This window comes from Lacerta agilis, chromosome 2 (assembly GCF_009819535.1).
Source record: "Lacerta agilis isolate rLacAgi1 chromosome 2, rLacAgi1.pri, whole genome shotgun sequence".
NCBI lineage: Eukaryota > Metazoa > Chordata > Lepidosauria > Squamata > Lacertidae > Lacerta > Lacerta agilis.
Genome location: NC_046313.1, coordinates 53,014,185 through 53,035,447, shown reverse-complemented (window position 1 = coordinate 53,035,447; position 21,263 = coordinate 53,014,185). Strand labels below are relative to the sequence as shown.

The 21,263-nt window shown below is 42.4% G+C and overlaps 1 protein-coding gene across 5 annotated transcripts in view; it reads right to left on the bottom strand.

Moving 5' to 3' along the window:
* Positions 1-2,274: 2,274 nt before the first annotated feature.
* Positions 2,275-21,263, bottom strand: part of P4HA2 (prolyl 4-hydroxylase subunit alpha 2) — a 47,672-nt gene continuing 28,683 nt past the window's right edge. For 4 of the 5 annotated variants that reach the window (XM_033140064.1, XM_033140062.1, XM_033140061.1 and 1 more), the window contains 9 exons: positions 18,506-18,705; positions 14,971-15,147; positions 8,930-9,000; positions 8,491-8,590; positions 7,275-7,328; positions 6,325-6,390; positions 3,874-3,942; positions 3,020-3,116; positions 2,275-2,498 (listed from right to left, as the gene is read on the bottom strand). In XM_033140064.1, coding sequence (XP_032995955.1) covers positions 2,428-2,498; positions 3,020-3,116; positions 3,874-3,942; positions 6,325-6,390; positions 7,275-7,328; positions 8,491-8,590; positions 8,930-9,000; positions 14,971-15,147; positions 18,506-18,705 — 905 coding nt within the window. In that variant the 3' untranslated portion in view covers positions 2,275-2,427. Of the gene's footprint in view, positions 2,499-3,019; positions 3,117-3,873; positions 3,943-6,324; positions 6,391-6,456; positions 6,517-7,274; positions 7,329-8,490; positions 8,591-8,929; positions 9,001-14,970; positions 15,148-18,505; positions 18,706-21,263 lie in introns of all 5 variants that reach the window. The other variant, XM_033140065.1, reaches the window with a different exon arrangement.

Below are 21,263 nucleotides of genomic sequence, written 5' to 3'. Positions count from 1 at the left end.
TCTTGTACTGATGTCCAGCTTGCAGGCTTCCCACAGGCATCTGGTTGGCCACCATGAAAACAGGATGCTGAACTAGATGGTCCACTGGCCTGATCCAACAGGCTTGTCGTCTTATGTTCTTATTGAGAGCTTGGGTGCAACTCACTTTTCAGAAGAGTTTAGTGTAACATAAGGATGCACCTGTCATCCGTCCAAATTGCCAACAGGGAGAAAATTTGTAGCTAGCTTTACTCTTATGCTAAGAACATAAGCAATGTGATAACAGGGTCAATTACCTATGGCAGGGGTCAGCAAACCTTTTCAGCAGGGGGCCGGTCCACTGTCCCTCAGACCTTGTGGGGGGCCAGACTATATTTTTTTTTAAAAAAATGATGCAAGAGCACCACGAGCCCCGGTGGCTGCTTACTTGTGTCTTGCAAGCGGCAGGGGATGGCGGCGGCAGCGGCAGCAGGACAATGAGCGGTGTACGAAAGGGCTCCAGAGAGGGGCTGCATAAAATGGCAGCTTCTCAAGTGCTGCTGCTGCTGCTGCTGGCACCAACAAAGGCCAGACCCCTTCCTCCTCTAGGCAGGGCAGGGAGAAGCCAGGAGGAGGGAGGGAGGAGGCGCTGCTGCCGTGTGAGGGAAAGGAAGGGAGAGGGAAAGAACACGTGCACTGGCGATCCACGCAGCGATTCCTGGGCCGTCCGTGGGCCGGATCCAGAAGGGAATTGGGTCTGATCCAGCCTGCAGGCCTTAGTTTGCCAGCCCATGACCTATGGAACCCCTTCTGGTATGCAAAGGAAGCAGCATTTAAGCTAGTGGATCTTGGTTAGAGAGTAGATGGTACTTGTTGCAAGCACACAGAAAGAGAGAGAGATGCTTGCAGGTAAGAAAACAATGTTGTTGTTGGATAGAAAAATTTCTAGTTATAGTCTAATTAACTAGAGAGGAACAAGGCAGCCATGCTCGCTCCTTTGTTCTCCCGGAGGATAGCTAAAGATGACTTCTCTGGCTCCAGACTGAATGAAATGTAAGCTGTCAGGCATACTATAAGGCACAAAATAAGCAAGAATCCTTTGCTTTGGTGCAGACTGGTCTAAGTTGTTTTCTACCTTTAGCTTTGTATTTGATTTATTAAACAAAAGTGGATTACACATTTGTTATCATTATGTAATGATAAGCATATTGGCAAGGCCATAATGAACAGCTTTTGCAAATGTTGCATTATTTCAATTTGCAGCACGCTACAAGTACTTTCTAGGTGTCAAGCTGAACCGCCAACCTTCTGATTGGCAAGCCCAAGAGGCTCAGTGGTTTAGACTACAGTGCCACCCGTGTCCCTAACCAAAGAGGGAGAGGCATACAAATATACATATCACAATGAGCAACTGTACATGTGCGTGAATGATTATCCTGTCCCCTCCACTGGCTTGATGGACTCTTTGTCTGCAAAAGTTCCCCACAATATCCAATTTAAAAACTGCCAGGCATGTTCTGTTGCAGGGGCCACCAACCTTTTTAGGTCAATTTGCCTACTGGGATTTTTCAACTGAGTGCTGCCGGCACACACACACACACACACACACACACACACACCCTTTCTGGACACTGCTCTCCCACCTCCTCTGGACCAACTCCTCCTCCCCCAGAAAGAGAAAGGAAGAGATAAAATGAAGCATTTCTCCTTTGGCTCTATGTACTTTTCAAGGGGGAAGCAGTTCTCCGAGGCTTGATGAGCACCAGGAGAAGATCTCAAGTGCTTCTGCCCATGGGCGAGCCCCACTGAACTGCACAGGAACCACCAGAAACTTAGGACTTTAGAGATGCTCGACCACACAAGGCTCCTAATTCTGCATAACAGGAAAAGTTCTACTTTTAAGGCATTGTAGCGCCCTGGCCCAATCTTCTTCCTTGCTCCTTTGCAGCCTCAATGTTACAGAAACGATAAGACTGAAGATGCAAGCAACTTTTGTGACTAAAGAAATGCACACCACTCATGCCATATCTTTTAAAAGAGCACTTTGTATTTTTTGGTTAAAACTGCACGCCCTAGAAATATGATAAAATTAATTTTTTTTACATTTGGAATAAAAAATATGGTTCGATGACAAATCTTTTAACATCTTTAAAAAATATATATGGTGGGAGTTCAGAAGGCACGTGGCCAAAGTGCCCAAACGCTTAAAGCATGAGCAGGGCAGTTTCGGTGGTTCTTTCAGAAACTGAAAGAGAGCAGGGAAACGAGAAATGGAGAAACAGCCATCGAGCACCAACAGTAAAAAGAGCTCCCTTCTTCCATCGATAGCCACTGCCTTTATTTATTTAAATAAATAGTGCCATCATTGTGTTTCATAGTAGAGTAGGAGTCATTTCTTAGAAATGAACTGGACGATGCACAAAGTTGTGGTGAGATGGGGAAGCCAGCTGACTAATGCCCGGGATGGTTTCAGTCGACTTCTGTTGTCCCACATGGCCTTAAGAACTCATTTCCTCTTTCGTGAAACCACTTGTTTGATACTGTAAACAATAAAAGTTTTCGTTAGAACTGGGACACCAGGCCCGTATGCAACTGTTGGGCACTGCGGAACAACATTTAGCTGAAGCAGCAAGGGGAAAAAAAAACTGGTTGCATTGCACACATTCCTCCATTTATTTCCCCCCTCGCCACATATTATAGACAGTAGGAATGAGATAAACACACTGGAACCAACCCCAAATCTAGATCTTGTGACGCTTCAAAATTAAAGGTCCGATCTACCCCACATGTGCATGCAGGATGGGGACTGGGAAAGGACTCGACTCAGCTCTCTCTTTTCCTTTCTGCCTGGCCTTTGGCCACAAAAAACATGGGCACTCATGTGAGTAACTTGTGCTCATGACACCAGGGGGGTGAAGAGGGATAGCTGGGTGTGTCTATGGATCTTCTGTTATGGTGGCATGCCACACCCAAGGGCCAGCAGAAGGGACAAAGGTTCCTCACTCCTGCCTAGTGCTTAGTGAGCCTGTGCTAAAACCAAGGGCCTGGGAGTCTTACTTACCCCACTTGCACCCTACTAACACCGGACATGCTGCATGCCGTGTCCGGTAATCACCTTCTCCACTTCTGAAGAGGTTATACCAAAATACCGCAGTCCCCTGAAAGTAAAAGAAAAGTCTTCACTGAAATAAAAAGTACTATTTGTGCATGTTTCTGTGGGCATTTGCCACCAAACCTATAGCTTACATTAATACAAGAAGACCACAATCACTTCCAGTCACCTCCTTGCTTATAAATTTCCCTGTTGCCGCTTCTAACAAGCTTGCAAAGGTAGGATTGTTTGGCCCAGTTCCCATGTCATACCAATCCACCATTTAAAACAAATTGTGGTTTACTGTGAACAAGTAGCATTCTGGTGCATGCCGAGTGCAGCCAATACTAAAGGGGACTGCTGTCAGCACCAGTCACCAGACAAGTGTCATGGGAACATCTGTGCAGCATGCACCAGAATGCTATTTGTTCACAGTAAACCATAGCTTGCTTTAAATGATGGTTTGGTGTGGCATGGGAACTGGGCCAATGTCTAGAAAGTTCCTGAAACAGTGAACATCACTCAAGCAGGGAATGATTTTTAAAAATCAGGCAGATGCTTCCTGAATCAGATTTAGCAGATGGCCTGGTTGTATTTTTTAATTAGTAGTGCTGGAATGTGCTTACTTTTAATCATTTTGCATTGTAAATATAAGCCCAGAAATCACTATCACATTTGTTAATCAAGCCAGTTGCCACACCATATGGTCAACTGGCCAAGAGGGGTGCGGAACACAAAGAAGACTGGGAAATATTTAGAGCGAAAACAGTGGCCATAGCAGTTTTAGTGGGAAAACATGAGTAATAGACAAGTTCAGCTGTTACCTTCTTGGGCCAAATTGCTGCTCCAAAGTCTGGGAAAACTGTGGCACCTCCAGCTTCTACATCACTCATCTGGGAGGGGGTGGGGAGAATATCCATAAAAGTCATTGATGATTTGTAAGACTGTACAGATTAATGTATCGTTTCCTGTATAGAAATGTTAAGTCAGTTACTGCTGTGTGACTTTCAAAAGCTTTTAAATATGAGATGCCTAAAATCAATACCTAACAAGGGAGTCTTAAAATGCTTGACTTTATCTCGATCAAGCCACAATCCATAATCTAATTAATCATAGCAAAGGATCAATTAGATTATGGGTTGTGGATTAATCTGGATAAATAAAAGCATTTTTAAGACCCCCCTTGTTAGTAAGTGATTTTACCGGTAGTTATCTCATATTTACAGGGTTTCAAAAGTCAGACAGCGGTAACTGACTTACAATCTGGTTTAAAAATAAGTATGCTTTCAATTGAAATTAATAGTGCAATCCTATGCATATTGAAAGTCTCACTATGACCAGCAGAGCTTATTCCCTAGCATGTGTGTTTAGGATTGTAGCCTAAATCTCTTCCAGATTTTTATTTTTATTTTTATGGTACTCATTTGGTGAGAAAAAGCAACATTGCCATTTAGCCACATATTTCCTTAGCAAATTTGAAGCATACCTTGGCACTGATAACACTGCTCAATTATACACGTCTCAGAGTGAGTCATTTATAGGTCTGACATGTGGCAATAAGACAGACACTGCTCTATTTCTGTGTTAGAGTAATTTCAGGCCAGTGAGCCACCAACTTGTACTGTAATGGAGTGAAACTTACTTCCATGCAATGATTTGAATCCTAAGTTACTATTCTGCTTATGCAAGGATTGGGAGGGGGGAATAACATTTTTTGCCAACTACCCCCTCTATCTGCACTATAACTCATACCATTTCCAAGGTCCACTAACCCTCAGGAACAGATTTCCAGGAGTGCAGTTGGTGCAGAGTGAAGTGGGAAACAGAAAATCACTGTTCTGTTGATGGACGTAAGTTAGGACCCAAGCCATTGTGTTTAATTAAGGCAAGGTAGTAAGATTACTCTAAAGAGGTATAAATCAGATTCAGCTAATTTCAAAGACGAATCCAAAGCCAGTGGCAGCAGTGAGAAGAAAAATATTGTGGCTCTGTCGAGTGTATGGGTAGGCAAACTAAGGCCCTGGGACCAGATCCGGCCCAGTTGCCTTCTCAATCCGGCCCGCGGACGGTCGGGGAATCAACGTGTTTTTACATGAGTAGAACGTGTCCTTTTATTTAAAATGCATCTCTGGGTTATTTGTGGGGCATAGGAATTCGTTCATTTTTTTTCCCTCTTCAAAATATAGTCTGACCCCGCACAAGGTCTGAGGGACAGTGGACCGGCCCCCTGCTAAAAATGTTTGCTGACCCCTGGTCTAGTGCTATGTGGAATAGCTGATGTGGGGTTGAAAATTTTTGAACCAACACAGGTTTGAAGATTCGTATGACCCATTAAAGACTACTAGGTTGCCATATAGTGGTCGTTTTGATATATGCATGGGTATGCACAGCAAATTCAAAACGGCAATGGCAACATAACACCAGGAACCACCAGCAGCCCTCCACAAGCCCAAAATCTTGAAAATATGCCCACTTGATTTAATTGGATATTACACAAACACAGAGAATCCCTATACTTGCAGACTAGTTTTAGCTATTCCTGTTGAACTACAGGCACATTTTTATAATACACAAAGATACTGTGGTGGTCCCCAATCCTTTGGGACTCCTCAGTATTGTACATGCCCTTTACATTGCAAATTTTTAAACGTCTTTATAAATATGTAGATATATTATAATTTATAAATAATTAGTACCTTAACTACAGCTCTTACTGAAACCACAACTATAGCAGTCAGCACAGCAGAGCAGTTTGAATTCTTTGACAAACAAGAAGAAGCACAATGAATTCTCTGTCGCAGATATTGTGACTATGTGTTATGCTGATAAGGACCAAGGAAATCTCCACATTCAAGGGTACATTGAATGGCCACAGCACTGAGGACCAGGACCAGTTCAACATGTTCTTGAATCACCAGGGTCAGAGCAGACCTTCTCATAGTGAGACAGGGAGCACCCAGTGCTCTCTTCTCCTAAAAACCCCCCATGAACTACATGGGTTGGTTGTGCATCTCATGTAGAACAGAGGCATGGAAGTGTGATCTGGATCTGTCTGGTATGTGAGCATGTGGACTTGCTAAGTCCACTTTGGCTACATCCAACACTATTTCTGCAGGGCTGACCCAGGGAGAAGGTGGTTCTTGGGCTGCAAAAAGGTTTAGCCATCACTGGTCTACAGCCTAGTAAATAACTACATTTCATGCAGTAAGTTGTATTTATGCCAGTGGCATGACAAAGAGGTCTCACTCCACATATACAGGATTGGTCATACTTACATAGCTTAAAAAAGTGGCCACACGATTCCCAGTCCCTAAATGCTTGAAAACATCAGGTTCCTCTTTCTATAAAATTAAATGAAAGTGAACTGCAAACTTCAAGCACGCATAGAAGGACACAGAGGTACTTACATAGTTAAGAAACGTCGCTAGCCTATTTCCATCCGATTTGAGTGTGTTGTCAAAGGGTCGCTGAAACAAACAAGAACTTTAACCCAACTTCCAATGTTCCCTGTTTGTAGCTTTGGAAAGCGGGGTGTGCACCCCTGATCCTATACGTATCTATAGTGTTTGAGAGGAAGTTGTCCAATGGGGGTTATCCTAAGGCAATTGTGTACTGAATTGCAGCCTTTAAAATCCCAGGCTAAATAGTTGGCTAGCTTATTTATTAATGTGGCACAGCATACAAGGCCAATATAGCAGCTACACAAAGCCAAAGCTTTGTGTTTCATCCTGTGACCAAACAAGGTTTATTCCACACAGGCACCATGCATGCTGGCAAGGTGTGAGAGAATTTTTTAGCTGCCCAATCAGCATGTATGGTAAATTTATGGCTGACATCTATGACACTAGACAGGTAAGTATTATCTTGGGACATCACTGCAATTGGCTGTGCTTTATTCCTAAGATCACAGGTAGCTGGATCACAACATTTCCGAAATGTGGAAATAAGTTGAACTGCAGAGAAAGCTGTGGCCGAGCCAACAGACCTGTGATGGAGACTAGAGAGGGTTGTGTGAGTGTGTGCATGTGGCTGCATACTACTGGCTGGAGAGAGAATGAGCAGCGCTTGTAGCCCTGATCCAAAATCAGCCATGCCTGCACGGCTGCTCCTGAGTGCATAAAAGTATGTCAGGTCTCATTAGGAATCTATCTTACCTCTAGTTCGACCCCTAAAAATTATGTATGCTTAGCAGGAACACAGAACATCTTTGAAATTGAAATCTTACCCGTGAGAAGTCAAAGTGTGGTTCATACTGTCCTCCCATGCCGTAATTAGCAACCTAAGGAGGAAAATGACAAAAGAAAATGTAATGAAATAGAAATAAAAGAATTCTTCTGTAGGTTAAAAGAAGAAACCTAGGTGATCAGTTGTATCCAGTGCTGCTGCTCCACTTAAGCAACAGAAATCTATTTGCATAACAAACTTGTCCCTCCTCTCCTTTCCTTTGCAGCCCCCAGCGCACACCCTCAAAATTTCAGTCTTGGACATATAGAGCAATGGTTGATTAAGTCATTCTCATTGAGCAGACTCATTGAAACCAATGGACTTCCAAGTAATTTAAGCTTACTGATTTCAATATATATCTCAGTTGGACATCACTCAAGAGTCTCAGATGATAATGCTGACATAATGGAAATATCAAACAGTTAGTTGGAAATGTAGGATGTGAAGAGGGAGAAAGTATTATGAAGTGAAACTGGCTTGCTCATGACTGAATTTCACAATTTTGTCCTGGATGGAGTTCAAAAAACATCAACTGGAGGAGACATGGTCTCCATTCACTACCGCATTCACAGTTCCCATTGGCACATTCTGCCCCATGAATCCATAACCTCAGCTCTTCAGCTTGCTCTATCTGCCAGAAGCTACAGCATTCCCTAGTATCTGGTACTCCCAACGCACTGAACTGAGATGAACCAAACCAATATGGAAACACCTCAGTGCTGAAAATCTCTACCAATTCAGGTAAGGGCCATAATCAAAAGCAGTAATTTATATGTCAGGTTGCTGTGGGGGGCTGCTAACGAAGCACTCCTGGGTGCACATGTGCATTCAGAGACATCCCTGGTGCCCACATGGTCCCTTTCCACCTCCGAAATTAAGCCTTGAAAGAAGCATTCTGTTGCAGCCAGTAGACTAGGCTGCAGTGTGTGCCTGGTTGCAGGGGACGTGTGGTTCCCACAACACTTTCTCCAAATTGCAAACGGGCCCATAGCTCCCCAAAGTTTGGTGACCTTCTGGCTACTACCTGCCTAGCAGGAGGTTTGTGGAATGAACATAATATTATCTTTCCCTTCCCTCGCCTCCTTTTTCGATTCCGTTTCTGTAAGTTATGGCCCCACAGAGTTAACAAATGCCCCTGCTCCATAGATTGCAGCATGGAGACTGCGTTACTGATTGTTTCCCATGCCTATGGAAGAATAACTGGCTTTTGTACTTACCTGCAATAATTCAGCTGTTTTCACTGTTAATCCTGTGATCTGCTCCATTCGATGATTCACTTTGGCAACAACAAGATCATCGTTTTCCTCCAGCCATGAACTTGCAGATGAGAAGATTTCACAGAGAAATTAGGCAGTTCTCTCCAATCACTGTAAAACAAAGTATAACCCCCCCCCCCAATCTACAGCTCCCTGCATTTTTGGCTAATCTGGCTGGGGTTGGTGGAAGCTGGAACCCAACAACACCAGGAGATGTTCCCCATTCCTACCTTTATCCTATTGCTAATCTTTAAAGAGAAGTTGACAAACTCTTTCTGTGAATGCTCAGTATGTGTTCATTTTATAAAATATAAAACCCCAAACTTCTCAAAGTTTCACCTTTCATCAACAGTACTCGGAAATGAGCAATGAGAATGATAATGATCCTCGGACAGCTTACCTTTTAGACACCCGGTAGTTTGCCACAGTTAATACGCCCGTCTTGGGGTCCCGTACAGTAGCTCTTGCCAACTGTTATCAAAAGAAAAGCAAGGTTTAATAACTTCAGTAGCACACATACACAAAAAAATTACTGACAAAATTAATACAAGTTGCACCTCCTGTCCTTCATTCACAGCCTTCCCATTTCTGCATCGGATAAAACTCTGTGTAAAAATGTTATGGGTAGATGATTTTATCATGTATACTGAGAAAGATGATATACTGCATTACTGGCAATGATAAATTTATCTCATATGAATTTAGGCTCCATCAGAAGATTTATATAAACCATACTGTCTAAGAAACAGGTTTCGGAGAACAAAACAAGAGCCTTCAACTTTCAGCTGTGATAAACTCTTGATGATTACATCTTGCATTAGTCAATGCAACACAGAAACAAACAGAAAGTGACTATGTAAGAGACAAGGAGTTCAGCTTTTTGTTTACAGGCAGGGTTGGGTAAGGGCTGATCGCAGAGAAGCCTCCATAACCAACCCTTCAGACGTTTTGTACTGAAACACCCCTCAGCTCCAGCTAGCATTGAGTTGCTGTCCAAAACCTTTGGAGGGCACCAGATTGGGGAAGGCTGCTCTAATGGAAGTGCCAGACACAATGAATGAACACACATTATATCTGTCAATAGGTCTGTACCAATCCTGGTGCCAACTGAAACAAGACCAGTAAAACCAGGATGGGTGGCACAGTCACAGCACCTGACCAAACATCACTGCACCAAACGCCTGTGGTAGGAATGGCTTCTTCTTTGAGGCAAATGCACTTAAATGATGCTTCTGGAGTGCTGCTAGAGTTGGAAGCATCTTTAGATTTAGAACAGGGGTGGGGAACCGTTTTTCAACCCAAGGGTCATACTCCCTTTTGGGAAACCTTCCGGAGGTCATACCTCAGCGGCTGCTGACTCAATTAGCGGGCCATGTTCATATTTGTACTGTATTCATATTTGTGCCATTTGTTTCTCATTAACAGATGCCGCCTGAACAGTTAAAACTGCATAAAACTAGAAATATTACATGCATTCGCAAGACTAGTGTAGCTCAGTGAAGCTGAGGAGGATTAATTATCCTCAAAAACAGGGAGAGGATTCCTAGTATTTCTAATATATCAATGCAAAGGACTTAACTGGAAAAAAACAGAGGTTAGTACAAAGATTTGGCACATAATTGCTCTGAAAGGCAGCAAATTCTAATATGGAACAGCAGCCTGAGCCAGAACTGGGCTTTGAAGGATAGCATGGGGCCCTCAGTTGCTAACCCAGAAACAAGGGAAATAAGTGGAGGGAATGGTATTTATGAAGATGGAACTTGCCAGCAGTCCATTTTGGGCAATAGTGAGGGGCCCTGGCCCACCAGCCTCCCTCATTCCTCGAAGTGACCCTCCAGTAAAACTTGTTTCTGTTCAGCAGTTATGCTGCTGCCACACTTATTTAAATCAAACATAGGCTAAGATTTACTGTGTCCATTACAACCTACACAGCAATAGCTGTTTTCCACCTTATAATTTCCCCCCCTTCAGTGTTTGATAATGTTTTCCTCCAGATTCTCTCATATGCTCTGAAATCCGCCTATTAATTTTCTTGTCTTGGCATGTAGTTTTTGGCACAACGAAGTGCCAGAATTCTGACTCATCTGCTATTCTGTTGCAGGCTCTTGCTCCACAAATTATGGCCAGAAATTTGATCTGTTGAACTTTAATTGTACAATGAAGTTTTGCTTACAGCGATTAAAATTCTGAACCCCATATTTATGCCTGCAATTGTCTTATCCTTGCCATACGGTTCCTATCTGAATGCTTCAGTTGCCATAAACAAGCAAGAAAAGTAAATACACAGCCTACATCCTAATATTAACTAGTGATGTGATATAGCTCCTCAGCAAAATGTGGAATCAAGTCAGCGGTCACAAGCATCACTGGATTACTGTTGCAGAAAATGTTCACTTCCCCCCTCGAATTCAGCATTGACCTGTAAAGTCAATTGCACCTTCTCATATTAAAATGTCATTGTCTTTATCCAAATCGTGGGTGCTAATTTTACCACAAGCAGAGCTAAGCAGAAGCCACCAAAGGCTTCAGGAACCAATGAGGAAGTCATTTGCAGATCCTAAGCATTGGAGAATTGTGTAGTCCATGAACATTATTATGAACTCGGCAATGACATATTTAACTTCAGCAATATCACAATAGGCATTGGCATTCCTTTCAGTGGATGGTAGACTGTTGCCTCTGCAGCAAACACTTCTCTACACTCTACTGTATAGTACAACAAGTGGTTATCCAATGAGTACAAGAGGTAGATGAAAAATAAAATTTCCTAACCCAATCACACCTGCATTTGATGAATGTTTTGCAGAGATGATGCAATTAACATTAATGCCAAAAGATTTGTTCCACTATAAATCTTCATTTTTAGCTCACTTATACTACAGTAAAACAACTTTATTTTAAGCAAAAATATCCAATTCGTTTAGTCTTTTCCCCACAGGCTGAAATCACCATGGTTTCAAAGTAAAACACTTTGTACAGCCCAGAAGTAATGTGATCAGAGTGCATCTCAATTGCTTGCCTAAATACATCAAAGCAAAGTATGAAGAAGCTGTGCATTTTTTAAGACCTGCACACCTTTCAATTTCAAACACCCTGCTGATTCTGAAAAATAAACCTTTCTCAAAACTCGATGTGCCTTCATTTAAAAACTAAAGCTGACTTCACAAGTAAAATTCCATGTGATTAGGAAGTATCTTGGCAATACTGAGTTACTGTGACTTTATTGAACTGTACTAATTGTTTTGATGACTTTGTTGTTGTTTGCGTATAGCGATTGCAATGTTTATTGTTCTTTAATGCTATTGTGATTATTATAGAAGAAGAAGAAGAAGAAGAAGAAGAAGAAGAAGAAGAAGAGGAGTTTGGATTTGATATCCCGCTTTTCACTACCCAAAGGAGTCTCAAAGCGGCTAACATTCTCCTTTCCCTTCCTCCCCCACAACAAACACTCTGTGAGGTGAGTGGGGCTGAGAGACTTCAGAGAAGTGTGACTAGCCCACGGTCACCCAGCAGCTGCATGTGGAGGAGCAGAGTCGTGAACCCGGTTCCCCAGATTACGAGTCTACCGCTCTTAACCACTATACCACACTGGCTCTCTTTGAGCTCAACATTTGTTTTTGGTAAAGCAGAATACAAAAATTAAATCTACTAAATCAACTCAAATATCATGCCAAAGACTGTCATTCTGAAAAACTGTTGTGCTTCCAAACGCACCTAGAAATGCTCCTGGGATGGATTTCTTTTTTAAACAACATACATAGAAAACATGCCTGCTGCTTTTCAACTGTTTGGGTTTATTCAAAGCTAGGCTAGGTTGCTGTTTTCTTAGTATGAGTTAATGATGAACCACCAGGAAAACACTCCAGAGTTTATAGAGGTGAAAGCCATGAGGCAGATAGAAGAATTTCAGCCAAGGCAAACTGGCTGATGAACAAAGAGTTATTACTTTAAAAGCTCCTCAAATAAAATTCATGCTCTCCAAAACGTATCCATTTCTTATTCCATCTCCAGGGGGTTACATTATTCAATTATCGATAAAGGTAGAAAAGTTATACTGACCCTGTGCTACCGACTTTCTTTTGTGTTACAACTGCATGAGCAATAAATGCAATTATAATTTCAGTACCAGAGTCTTATAGAATGCCACATTATGAAAGAGCTCTTTTTAAAAATTTCATATGAAGGGCCATAGCTCTTGGAAGAGAACATGCTTCAGTGAAAGAGAACCTAGGATCATAGGGTTCAATTCCTGCTATCTTAAGTTAAATGGATTTCATGTTAATGGATGATATGAAAGACATCTGAAAGAAACTCTGCAGTGTGTCTCAGTAGACAATACCAAGCTAGACAGGGCAATCATCTCACTCAATGGTTTTCTTAGAATCTTATGCTAAAGTATGGTTTAACATGAAGTCAGTGAGTCTCTCTCCTTTCCTCTCTTTCTCTGGCATGGCTGCAAGGATGAGACTGGAAGTTTTCACATCCATTAAAAAGAACCTAACCGAAATACATCATTATGTTCTTATGTGAGAGGCGAGAGCAGAGTGTACATAAACAAATGATGCTTTATTGAAACAAGTCATCTTCAAACCATAGTGTATGAAGTTGGCTTGTTTCCCTAAAGTTTAGGGTTGGCCTTAAACCATAATTAATATTAACCTATGTTTGGACATAGCACTGAAAATGGAAGTGGCATCTTCCTTGGGACAGGGGTAGGCCGTGAGGGTATGTCTTGAAGAAGGGTTAGGCCGTGAGGCTGACTTCAGTGTTATGCCTAAACCAGGCAAATACAAGGCAGCTTCATATGTTCCCCTGAATTCAGTTTTCACTTCTAATTAGAATGGCTTTAAAACTATATGCAAGGGAGCTCAATAAACAACATAAAAAAACAATGTGGCTGCAACAGTTATAAAAATAGTTAGGAAAGGAAGAAAAGGGGTCAGAGACTGAAAAAGGTCATTACCACATGGTCCAATAGAAATATTTTTCATTTCAGTTTTGTGCCAGGCAGCACAAATTATAATGAATAAAACATTCGCGTCAACATCACTGGTCTAGCGCTGCCACAAATCTTGTACTGTGTGTTTTAACAACTAAAGGAAGAAAATATCAGCACCCAGGCCTACTAACTATGGCCTAAAATCTCCTTAACTTGTGCTGTCTGTGTCATTCAGACATAGTTTGGAGCCAAGAATTAAATAAAGACAGCTATAAAAAGAAAAGGAGAAGAAAATAGTAAGAAGGAGTTTGTGCCTGGTATGAAAAATACACTTAGAAATGATTCTGCTTATGGGTCACAATGGAGCTCCAATGAAGTGGTTTGATTTGACTATGGGTTCACTGGCACATAGACCTATTGTAACTACAGTATGATTGCATCTTACATGGTGGGGATTCTGCGTATGCAGGCGGCAACTATTTTAGGCATGCCCAATTGATGCACAATCACCGACACATGAATCCTTTTGGATCTGGAAAAGGGCAAAATGAAGGCAGAATGGGGTGGGGCACACTTATGCGTGGCCCGCTGACATGTGTGGGGGCCGGGAACAGAACCCTCACGCAAAATGGTCACCACGTGTACGTGAAAATTGCATAACCCAAACCCTTGGAGCCACCCTGCAGATAGCAGAGGAAGGGAACAGAGCAAAAGAATCCCTAGTACTCCCAGAACCAGTGCGGTGAGTGGGCCTTGTCCCCCAACAAAGGTGGAGAGCTTAAAACCTTCTTATGTGCCCACTAACTCCAAACAAGACTCAGTGCGAAAAGAGCTTTTAAGCTCTGTCTTGCTTGGATTTAACTTGTTCAACTTCAACCAGCTCACCTCCAAACACATATGGCTGAAACTGCTCAAGATAAATGTGTGTAAGGGTGAAAAGGTAAAGTACCCCTGGACGGTTAAGTCCAGTCAAAGGCGACTATGGGGTTGCTGCACTCATCTCGGTTTCAGGCCAAGGGAGCCAGCATTTGTCCACAGACAGCTTTCCCGGTCATGTGGCCAGCATGACTAAACTGCTTCTGGCGTAACAGAACACCATGATGGAAACCAGAGGGCATGGAAACGCCGTTTACCTTCCCGCCACAGCGGTACCTATTTATCTACTTGCACTGGCATGCTTTCGAACTGTTAGGTTGGCAGGAGCTGGGATAGAACAACGGGAGCTCACTCCGTCGTGGGGATTCGAACCACCGACCTTCTGTTCATCAAGCCCAAGGGGCTCACTGGTTTAGACCACAGTGCCACCCACATCCCTATAAATGTGTGTAAAATGTGATTATCCTGTAACTTGTTACAACCACTCCTCATGTAGCTGGGACGAACTTTGCTTCATCACAGTAAATCACACTCTTGGAACTAGGACACTATTTCAATCAAAATATCACATTAGCCCAATGAAAAGCTGACGAAGCAGCCACTGACTAACGACTTGAAACACTTACTTTTGGTTTAGCCAGCTCCTTAATCTTCTCTATTTCTTCATCAGATAACACATCATAGTACCTGACAATGTGAGGGCTGTCCCATTCATCTTCTTCTTTAAAAGGTGCTATAAGGAGGTGGGGATTTTGGTTCCCATTGTGGTACCTACAGAACAACCTCTTCTGTCTTCGAGGTGTCTATGAACAAATTCAGATAAATGTACTATTTTGAATGTTGAGTTTAGGTTCAGTCAAGGTTAATTAATCTCTGCATATAAATAGACTTCAGTGTTGGGTCTAATATTAATTGAGCAGTTATGCATTTATAATTTGCTGGGAAACCTTCTTCAAGAGTATTCATCTGAGGAAGGTTTCAAGGGGAGTTTCAAGAACAGCTTGACAATTCAACTAATGACCTAGGAATGTAGTGGGTTCTCCCTCACTGGGGATACTGTACCTCTGAGTATCCTGCACTGAGCAGGATGTTGAGGAGATGACCCACAAAGGGACCCTCCAACTCTTATTATTCTATATACCATGTTTGGTAGTTATGTCCCCCAAAATCAAATATAGCAACATGATTAACAGTTTTTCTTTTTCTTTCTTTCTTTTTTGGTAACTTCCTCATTTACTCTCTTTATTGTTTAAAATCATGACAAATAAAACATCTTCAAACATTAACAAACATAATTTCATACATACATTACATTCATGCCTTCAGACATCTTGCAAATATACACATTTATTCTCACCTATCTTACAACACTTCATATCACTCAGTCTCAAAACTTCCAATTATCCTTTTTGTATTTCTTAATTAACTTCTTTAACATAACATACAGCTGTAGTTCTCTTTCTTTACTCTTACTGTCTTCTCGTACTCTCCATTTAATTTTTAAGGTTCAATCTAGATCTGCTTTTAGGATTTCAGTTAAACCACGCTCTGTTAGATATTCTTTAAATACCCTCCATTCCCTCCAAACCTCCTGGGTCGTCTGTCCTCTTATTTTGCCCGTTGTTTTGGCTAACTGTAAGTATTCTATCATTAGATTTTGCCAATCGGCTATAGATGGTATAACCTTGCTTTTCCAATTTCTAGCCACTAGCATTCTCGCTGCTGTGGTGCCGTACATACATAATACTCTTTTCTCTTTTTTAATTTCCTCTGGCAGAATACTTAGTAGGAATATTTCTGGTCTTTTTTTGAAATTAATTTTTGTCAACTTTTTCAATTCTTCATAAATCTGATTCCAATAGTTATTTACTTCTGGACACGTCCACCACATATGCTTGTAAGACCCAATTTCATTTCCACACCTCCAACACAATTAACAGTTTTTCTTAATCATTTCTCACTAGTTAAACTCTTGCTTCTGGACTTCCGGCGGCGACGCCATCGCCGGGTGGTCGAAGGCTGCTTCGGGTCCGAAGCGCCTTGTCCATCCCGGGGGTTAGGAGCCGCGCTACCGCAGCGCGCGGCTCCGGTTGGGGTGCGGGAAGAGCGTCCCGCACCCTGGGCTCCCCGGCTGCGCCCGCGGAGGCTCTGAACCCTTCCCTTGCCCCCCCTGTAAAGGGGGAGTGGGGGTGAAGGGCAAACGGAGCCGGGCTTCGGGGACATGCCCCAACCGGGATGCAAATGCGGCGACAGAGCCCGCGGTGAGCGTCCAAGTTCTACCTGAGAAGAATGGAGCTAAAAGAACCCGGTGGTCGTGAGTAAAGAATTTGATTAGAAATCGTGCTTTTGGAACGATCCGGGGGGAAGGAGAATGGCAGCCTGCCCTCCCTCCCTTCGAGCTCAAGAATCTAACCAATTTGAGTGATTGCTGCTACAGAACTGGATACAATGTATTTAAAATTGACACAGGAGACTGGCAAACTTTTCTTTTGGGAAGTTAACTAGAGGAAAATATCTCCTTTTAAAGTTGCGGTATTTGCGCTCCAGTTCAGGAAAATGGCGATGAACAAAGAGGGGAGTAGAAATATGACACCCGCTTCCTCCTCCTCTGCCAGTATGCTGGGTTTCGTCCTTGAACTGGCACTGAACTCTGGACTAACGGACGAACAGAGACTCACTGCCTTGAAGGTGGAACTGCTTTATAGAAAAGTCAAAGTCTTGTGTGGGGGTCTGAAATGGAACCAATTGCCCACAGAGGAGGCTTACAAAACCTTTGATACTTTGGAAGAAAGCCTTGCCAAAGAGCTGAGAGGATGGATGCAAAGATGGAGTGAAATGAACGAGCTACTTCGGAGAAGAAATTCGCCTTTTGGGGGTGGCAGCCCCAAGGCGACGTTAAGATTTCGTATATCCAGCCCCCGAGGTGTGAGCTCGGGGGCCAGGGACAGAGAATTAAGGTATTTACAAGAAGAAAAGGAATGTTACAAAGAACCGAAGAAGCTGAGAGATGATGAGAGGGACACCTCTGAACTCGCGGCAAGGAGAGGTTTGGACTGTGCCTGGATCTGTGGACGCTTGGAGAGGGAAGAGATATGGAAGTTCAGTGCTGACGCCATCAGGAGAAGAATAATGGACAGAGGGGGTGTGGGGTGAAGTATTAAGTAAAACTTTAAGCAGCCTGATATGGTAAATTGAAATCGGAGGGTGAATACTGTCAACAACACTTTGTTATATTTTTTATTTGAACATGAAAGGAGATATTTCAAGTTTTTACGTTACTAGCAGCAACCTTAAGGATAGAAGAGATAGATTAGATGCGAATGATTTGTGAAGATCTATGAGGTGGAGTATAAGCAAAGTGAATTTAAGTGGATTAAGTTTATGGATTTAGAAGATTAAATGGTGAGGTATTATTATGATGATGCATTTTTAGTAAATGTTGAAGATATAATTGAATGTAATTATACAATTGAAGTTAATGGTTTTTTTTGTAGGAGAAATGGTTATAAAATAGATCAAGGATACAAACTCGAAGGTGAAAAGGCAGGGGAAGTCAAAAGTCAAGATATGGAAGTAGAAATTTTTTTTTTCTAGAAAGATGCAATAAGAAAGCTTGACATTGTTTGTATTTGTTTTATCTGTTTTGCATTTGTCTAATTGTAGGTGTGGGTGTGGGTATATGTTTGTTATAGAAAAATGCCAATAAATTCTTATAAAAAAAAAAATAAACTCTTGCTTCTGAAAAAAAGGGTCTTAGCTTACAACTGGAGTCTCCACTGATACAAACAGCAGCAGATAAGATGGCTTTATAAGGGTCTGAGATTATGATTATTATGAATAAATTGTCTGATATGATTCAAAGGATCATACTGGTTTGGGGGATACAGATGACACCTGTTCAGAAATAGCAACTTTGTGATTTCCAGTCTGATACTGGGTTCAGAATTTTGACTCAGAAATATTGTTTTGCTTTTGCTTTTATTTGTTTTCATTTTTAAAAATGACTTAACGTTTAAACTAAAATATTCCGCACACCTGAAATTCCCTGTGGACTTTTTCAAAAGCCAAAGGGTAGCGTCAGCTTGTTTGGGGGATGCATTCCCAGAAGATCTACTGCAGCAGAATAGGTTAAATCTGACTTTGGAATTGTCTTTCTCTCACCATTTTCACACCTTCTCCTCTGCAAAGAGCCTCATAGATTTCACGCTCTGGCAGGTAGTCCTGGGGCCTTTCATATATCCCACCATGCGTTGTTGGCTCTATCGTATCTGAGCTCTCATTGATTGTCTTGGCTTCTTTTTCTTTTTCCAGCAGCCTCTCAAAGTACCGCATGTTGCTGCCTGCCCTCTCGTGACTGGGATCTCGGTTGGGAAAGAAAGGCGAGAGAGAGAGAGAGAGAGAGAGAGAGAGAGAGAGAGAGGAGACAGATAAAGTGATACTATCTGAGGAATCTGATCAAAGGGGGACTTCAAGCCTACAACATCACATCAATTATTTTGTGCAGTCAAGTGTACTCCCCCCTCCTCCCAACACTACTTGAAAAATAAAACCACGGAAACCGAGCTCTCTGGAGTCAATTAAAGTTAAGATCTTGATTCTGGTTAAAAGTAAAAAAGCACACCAAGGGAAGAAGCAGTTCAATTGACTCTTTCAGTGCGATAAAGAATGCTATTCCTGCTGTACCACATATGGCAGAGGGAGCAAACATGGTGCCCTCTAGGTGTTACTGGACTCCATTATCCACCACCATTGGCCATGGGCTGATGGGAGCATTAGTTCAATGCCACCTGGAAGACGCAACATTATCTACCCCTGACATATAGCATCTCGTTGCCTTTAAAAGGAGCACAAGCTGTAGAATAAAGGAAGCATCTATTTTCACAATGATCTACCCAACAGAACATGCCAGTCAAGTAATGGGATGAGAAATTCTTTGCACCGCCTCCAAAACAAGGCAAACCTCTCTTTCTAGTATGTGCATGGTGGAGAGCAATACAAAGATTGGCTCTAAGTTTCAGGATATTTTGGAGATCACTTGAAAAAAAAACTTCAGAAAAGACTATGGTGGCGAGGGGGGGCTGAAATGACAAGAAGCTATTCATCCCCCCCCCCCACCTCAAAATCTGCTTCCTGGGTTTAACTTTTTCTCTTGGAGAGGCTGCAATAGCTTTGTGGGATGGGAGAATCATTGCTTAAATATATTTTGCCACTCATGGATGGTTGGCTTAGCCAAGCCATGTCACTCACTGTTTGTTTTGCACCATTAGCCAGAAAAAGAATCCTTGCTGTCATTTAAAACAAAAACAACCCCTCAAATCTTCATCCCTTATACAAAGCAAAGCATGCATGTACCATACTTCACTGCAAGCACATGGGTTTGTAAGGATGCCTGCACTGGAGGACATTACAAGTATCTTGCTTTAAATTTCCTGTGCATACAGAAGCAGCAAGAACATGGGTGTGAGCATTCCTTCTGTTTTTCAGTGATCTTTTCCAGTATTACTTGCTGATGCCTGAGCAACTAGCCAAGGCAGCTAAGCTACTGCCTCACTCAGTCTCTTCCCAAGCTGTTAGCCATGCCCCCCCCAACACTCTTTGTGAGCTGGGGTAGAAACAGAGGAGACTACCATGAAATTGAAGTGAAATGTTACTGAAATGTTCCATCTTGAACTGTTACACATTGCTTCTCACCAGCCCTACAACAGACTAGACTAATTAAAAGGAATATGCCTAAATCAGCACTTCAACACTATCTCCCCTACTTCAATGCCAAATTTAACATCAGCACCTCATCATTCCAATAGGAATCACAAGTGAAGGCTGGTCCATTATGTCAAATGGAGCACTGCCCCCATCAACCTCAGCCAGCCCCCACCTGCCTGCCTTCTTACAACCAGTCCAGGAGTTGACATAATCTGTCAGCCTCTTCCTCCTCTGCCTGTGTTGCCCTGTTAGAACTCAGCAGGGGAAAGGGTGGGTACAGAGTTAGTTGGAGCTGCCTGTCATTGGCTCTGGCTCCCTCTACTGTTGGTCTCCCTGTTTTCCAACCTATCACCGCTCTCTCTCTCTCTCTCTCTCCCCCCCCCCCACCCCCGGAATGGCTTTCAAAATTTTGCCTGCTAAAAAAAAGTCCAGAACAATGTTCAAGTTTTCATTGTTGGCGTAAGTCAAGGAATACCTAATGTGGTTCCTCCAGAAGTTGCTGGACTCCAGTTCCCATCAGCTCCAGCCAGTATGGCCAGTGGTCAGGTGCGGAGGGAACTGTGGTCAAACAACATATTGAGGGCACCATGTTGGCTACTCCAATTCAAGGGATTCCTGAGAGAAATAGAGTGGATTATTGTTCCAGGTTAGATAAACTGAACTTTAATCCAAGTGACTGACTGATGCCAGATGTCACGAGGCAAAGGAGTGACTCACAAGCCTTCTATGTCTGCTAGTTTGCCAACACCACCATATGTTTCTGAAAGGAATTTATCAAATCTGTCCAAATGTGTGGTGATGTTGATGAATTATGCTCTCTAGCAATTCAAAAATCCTGCTGCAGGCAATGGTATTGCTTTTCCATTTTATATTCAGTGTAAAACATTAACATTTGATACAACATGACACCTCGGAGGGCATTTAAAAGTTAAAAGTAAGTCAAGGATCATTTAATCATACATTTTGAGTGAAGCTGTAACAGCCAGCAACTAACAAATGGCATGCAAAATGCATGAAATACCAGGAAAGGGATGGGGCACAGAGCATATAGGAGAGCAAACTTAAGGGAAAGGAGCCATTTCAGGTCCAGTGACTTAACTTTGACCGTCTGGCCTTGTAAAGCATAAGGAAATAGGAGCTGAACTATTGTGAGCTAAGTTGAATAGTTAGTCTAAGTGTTTATGTACCCGAGGAGACAAATTCTACTCTATGGGAA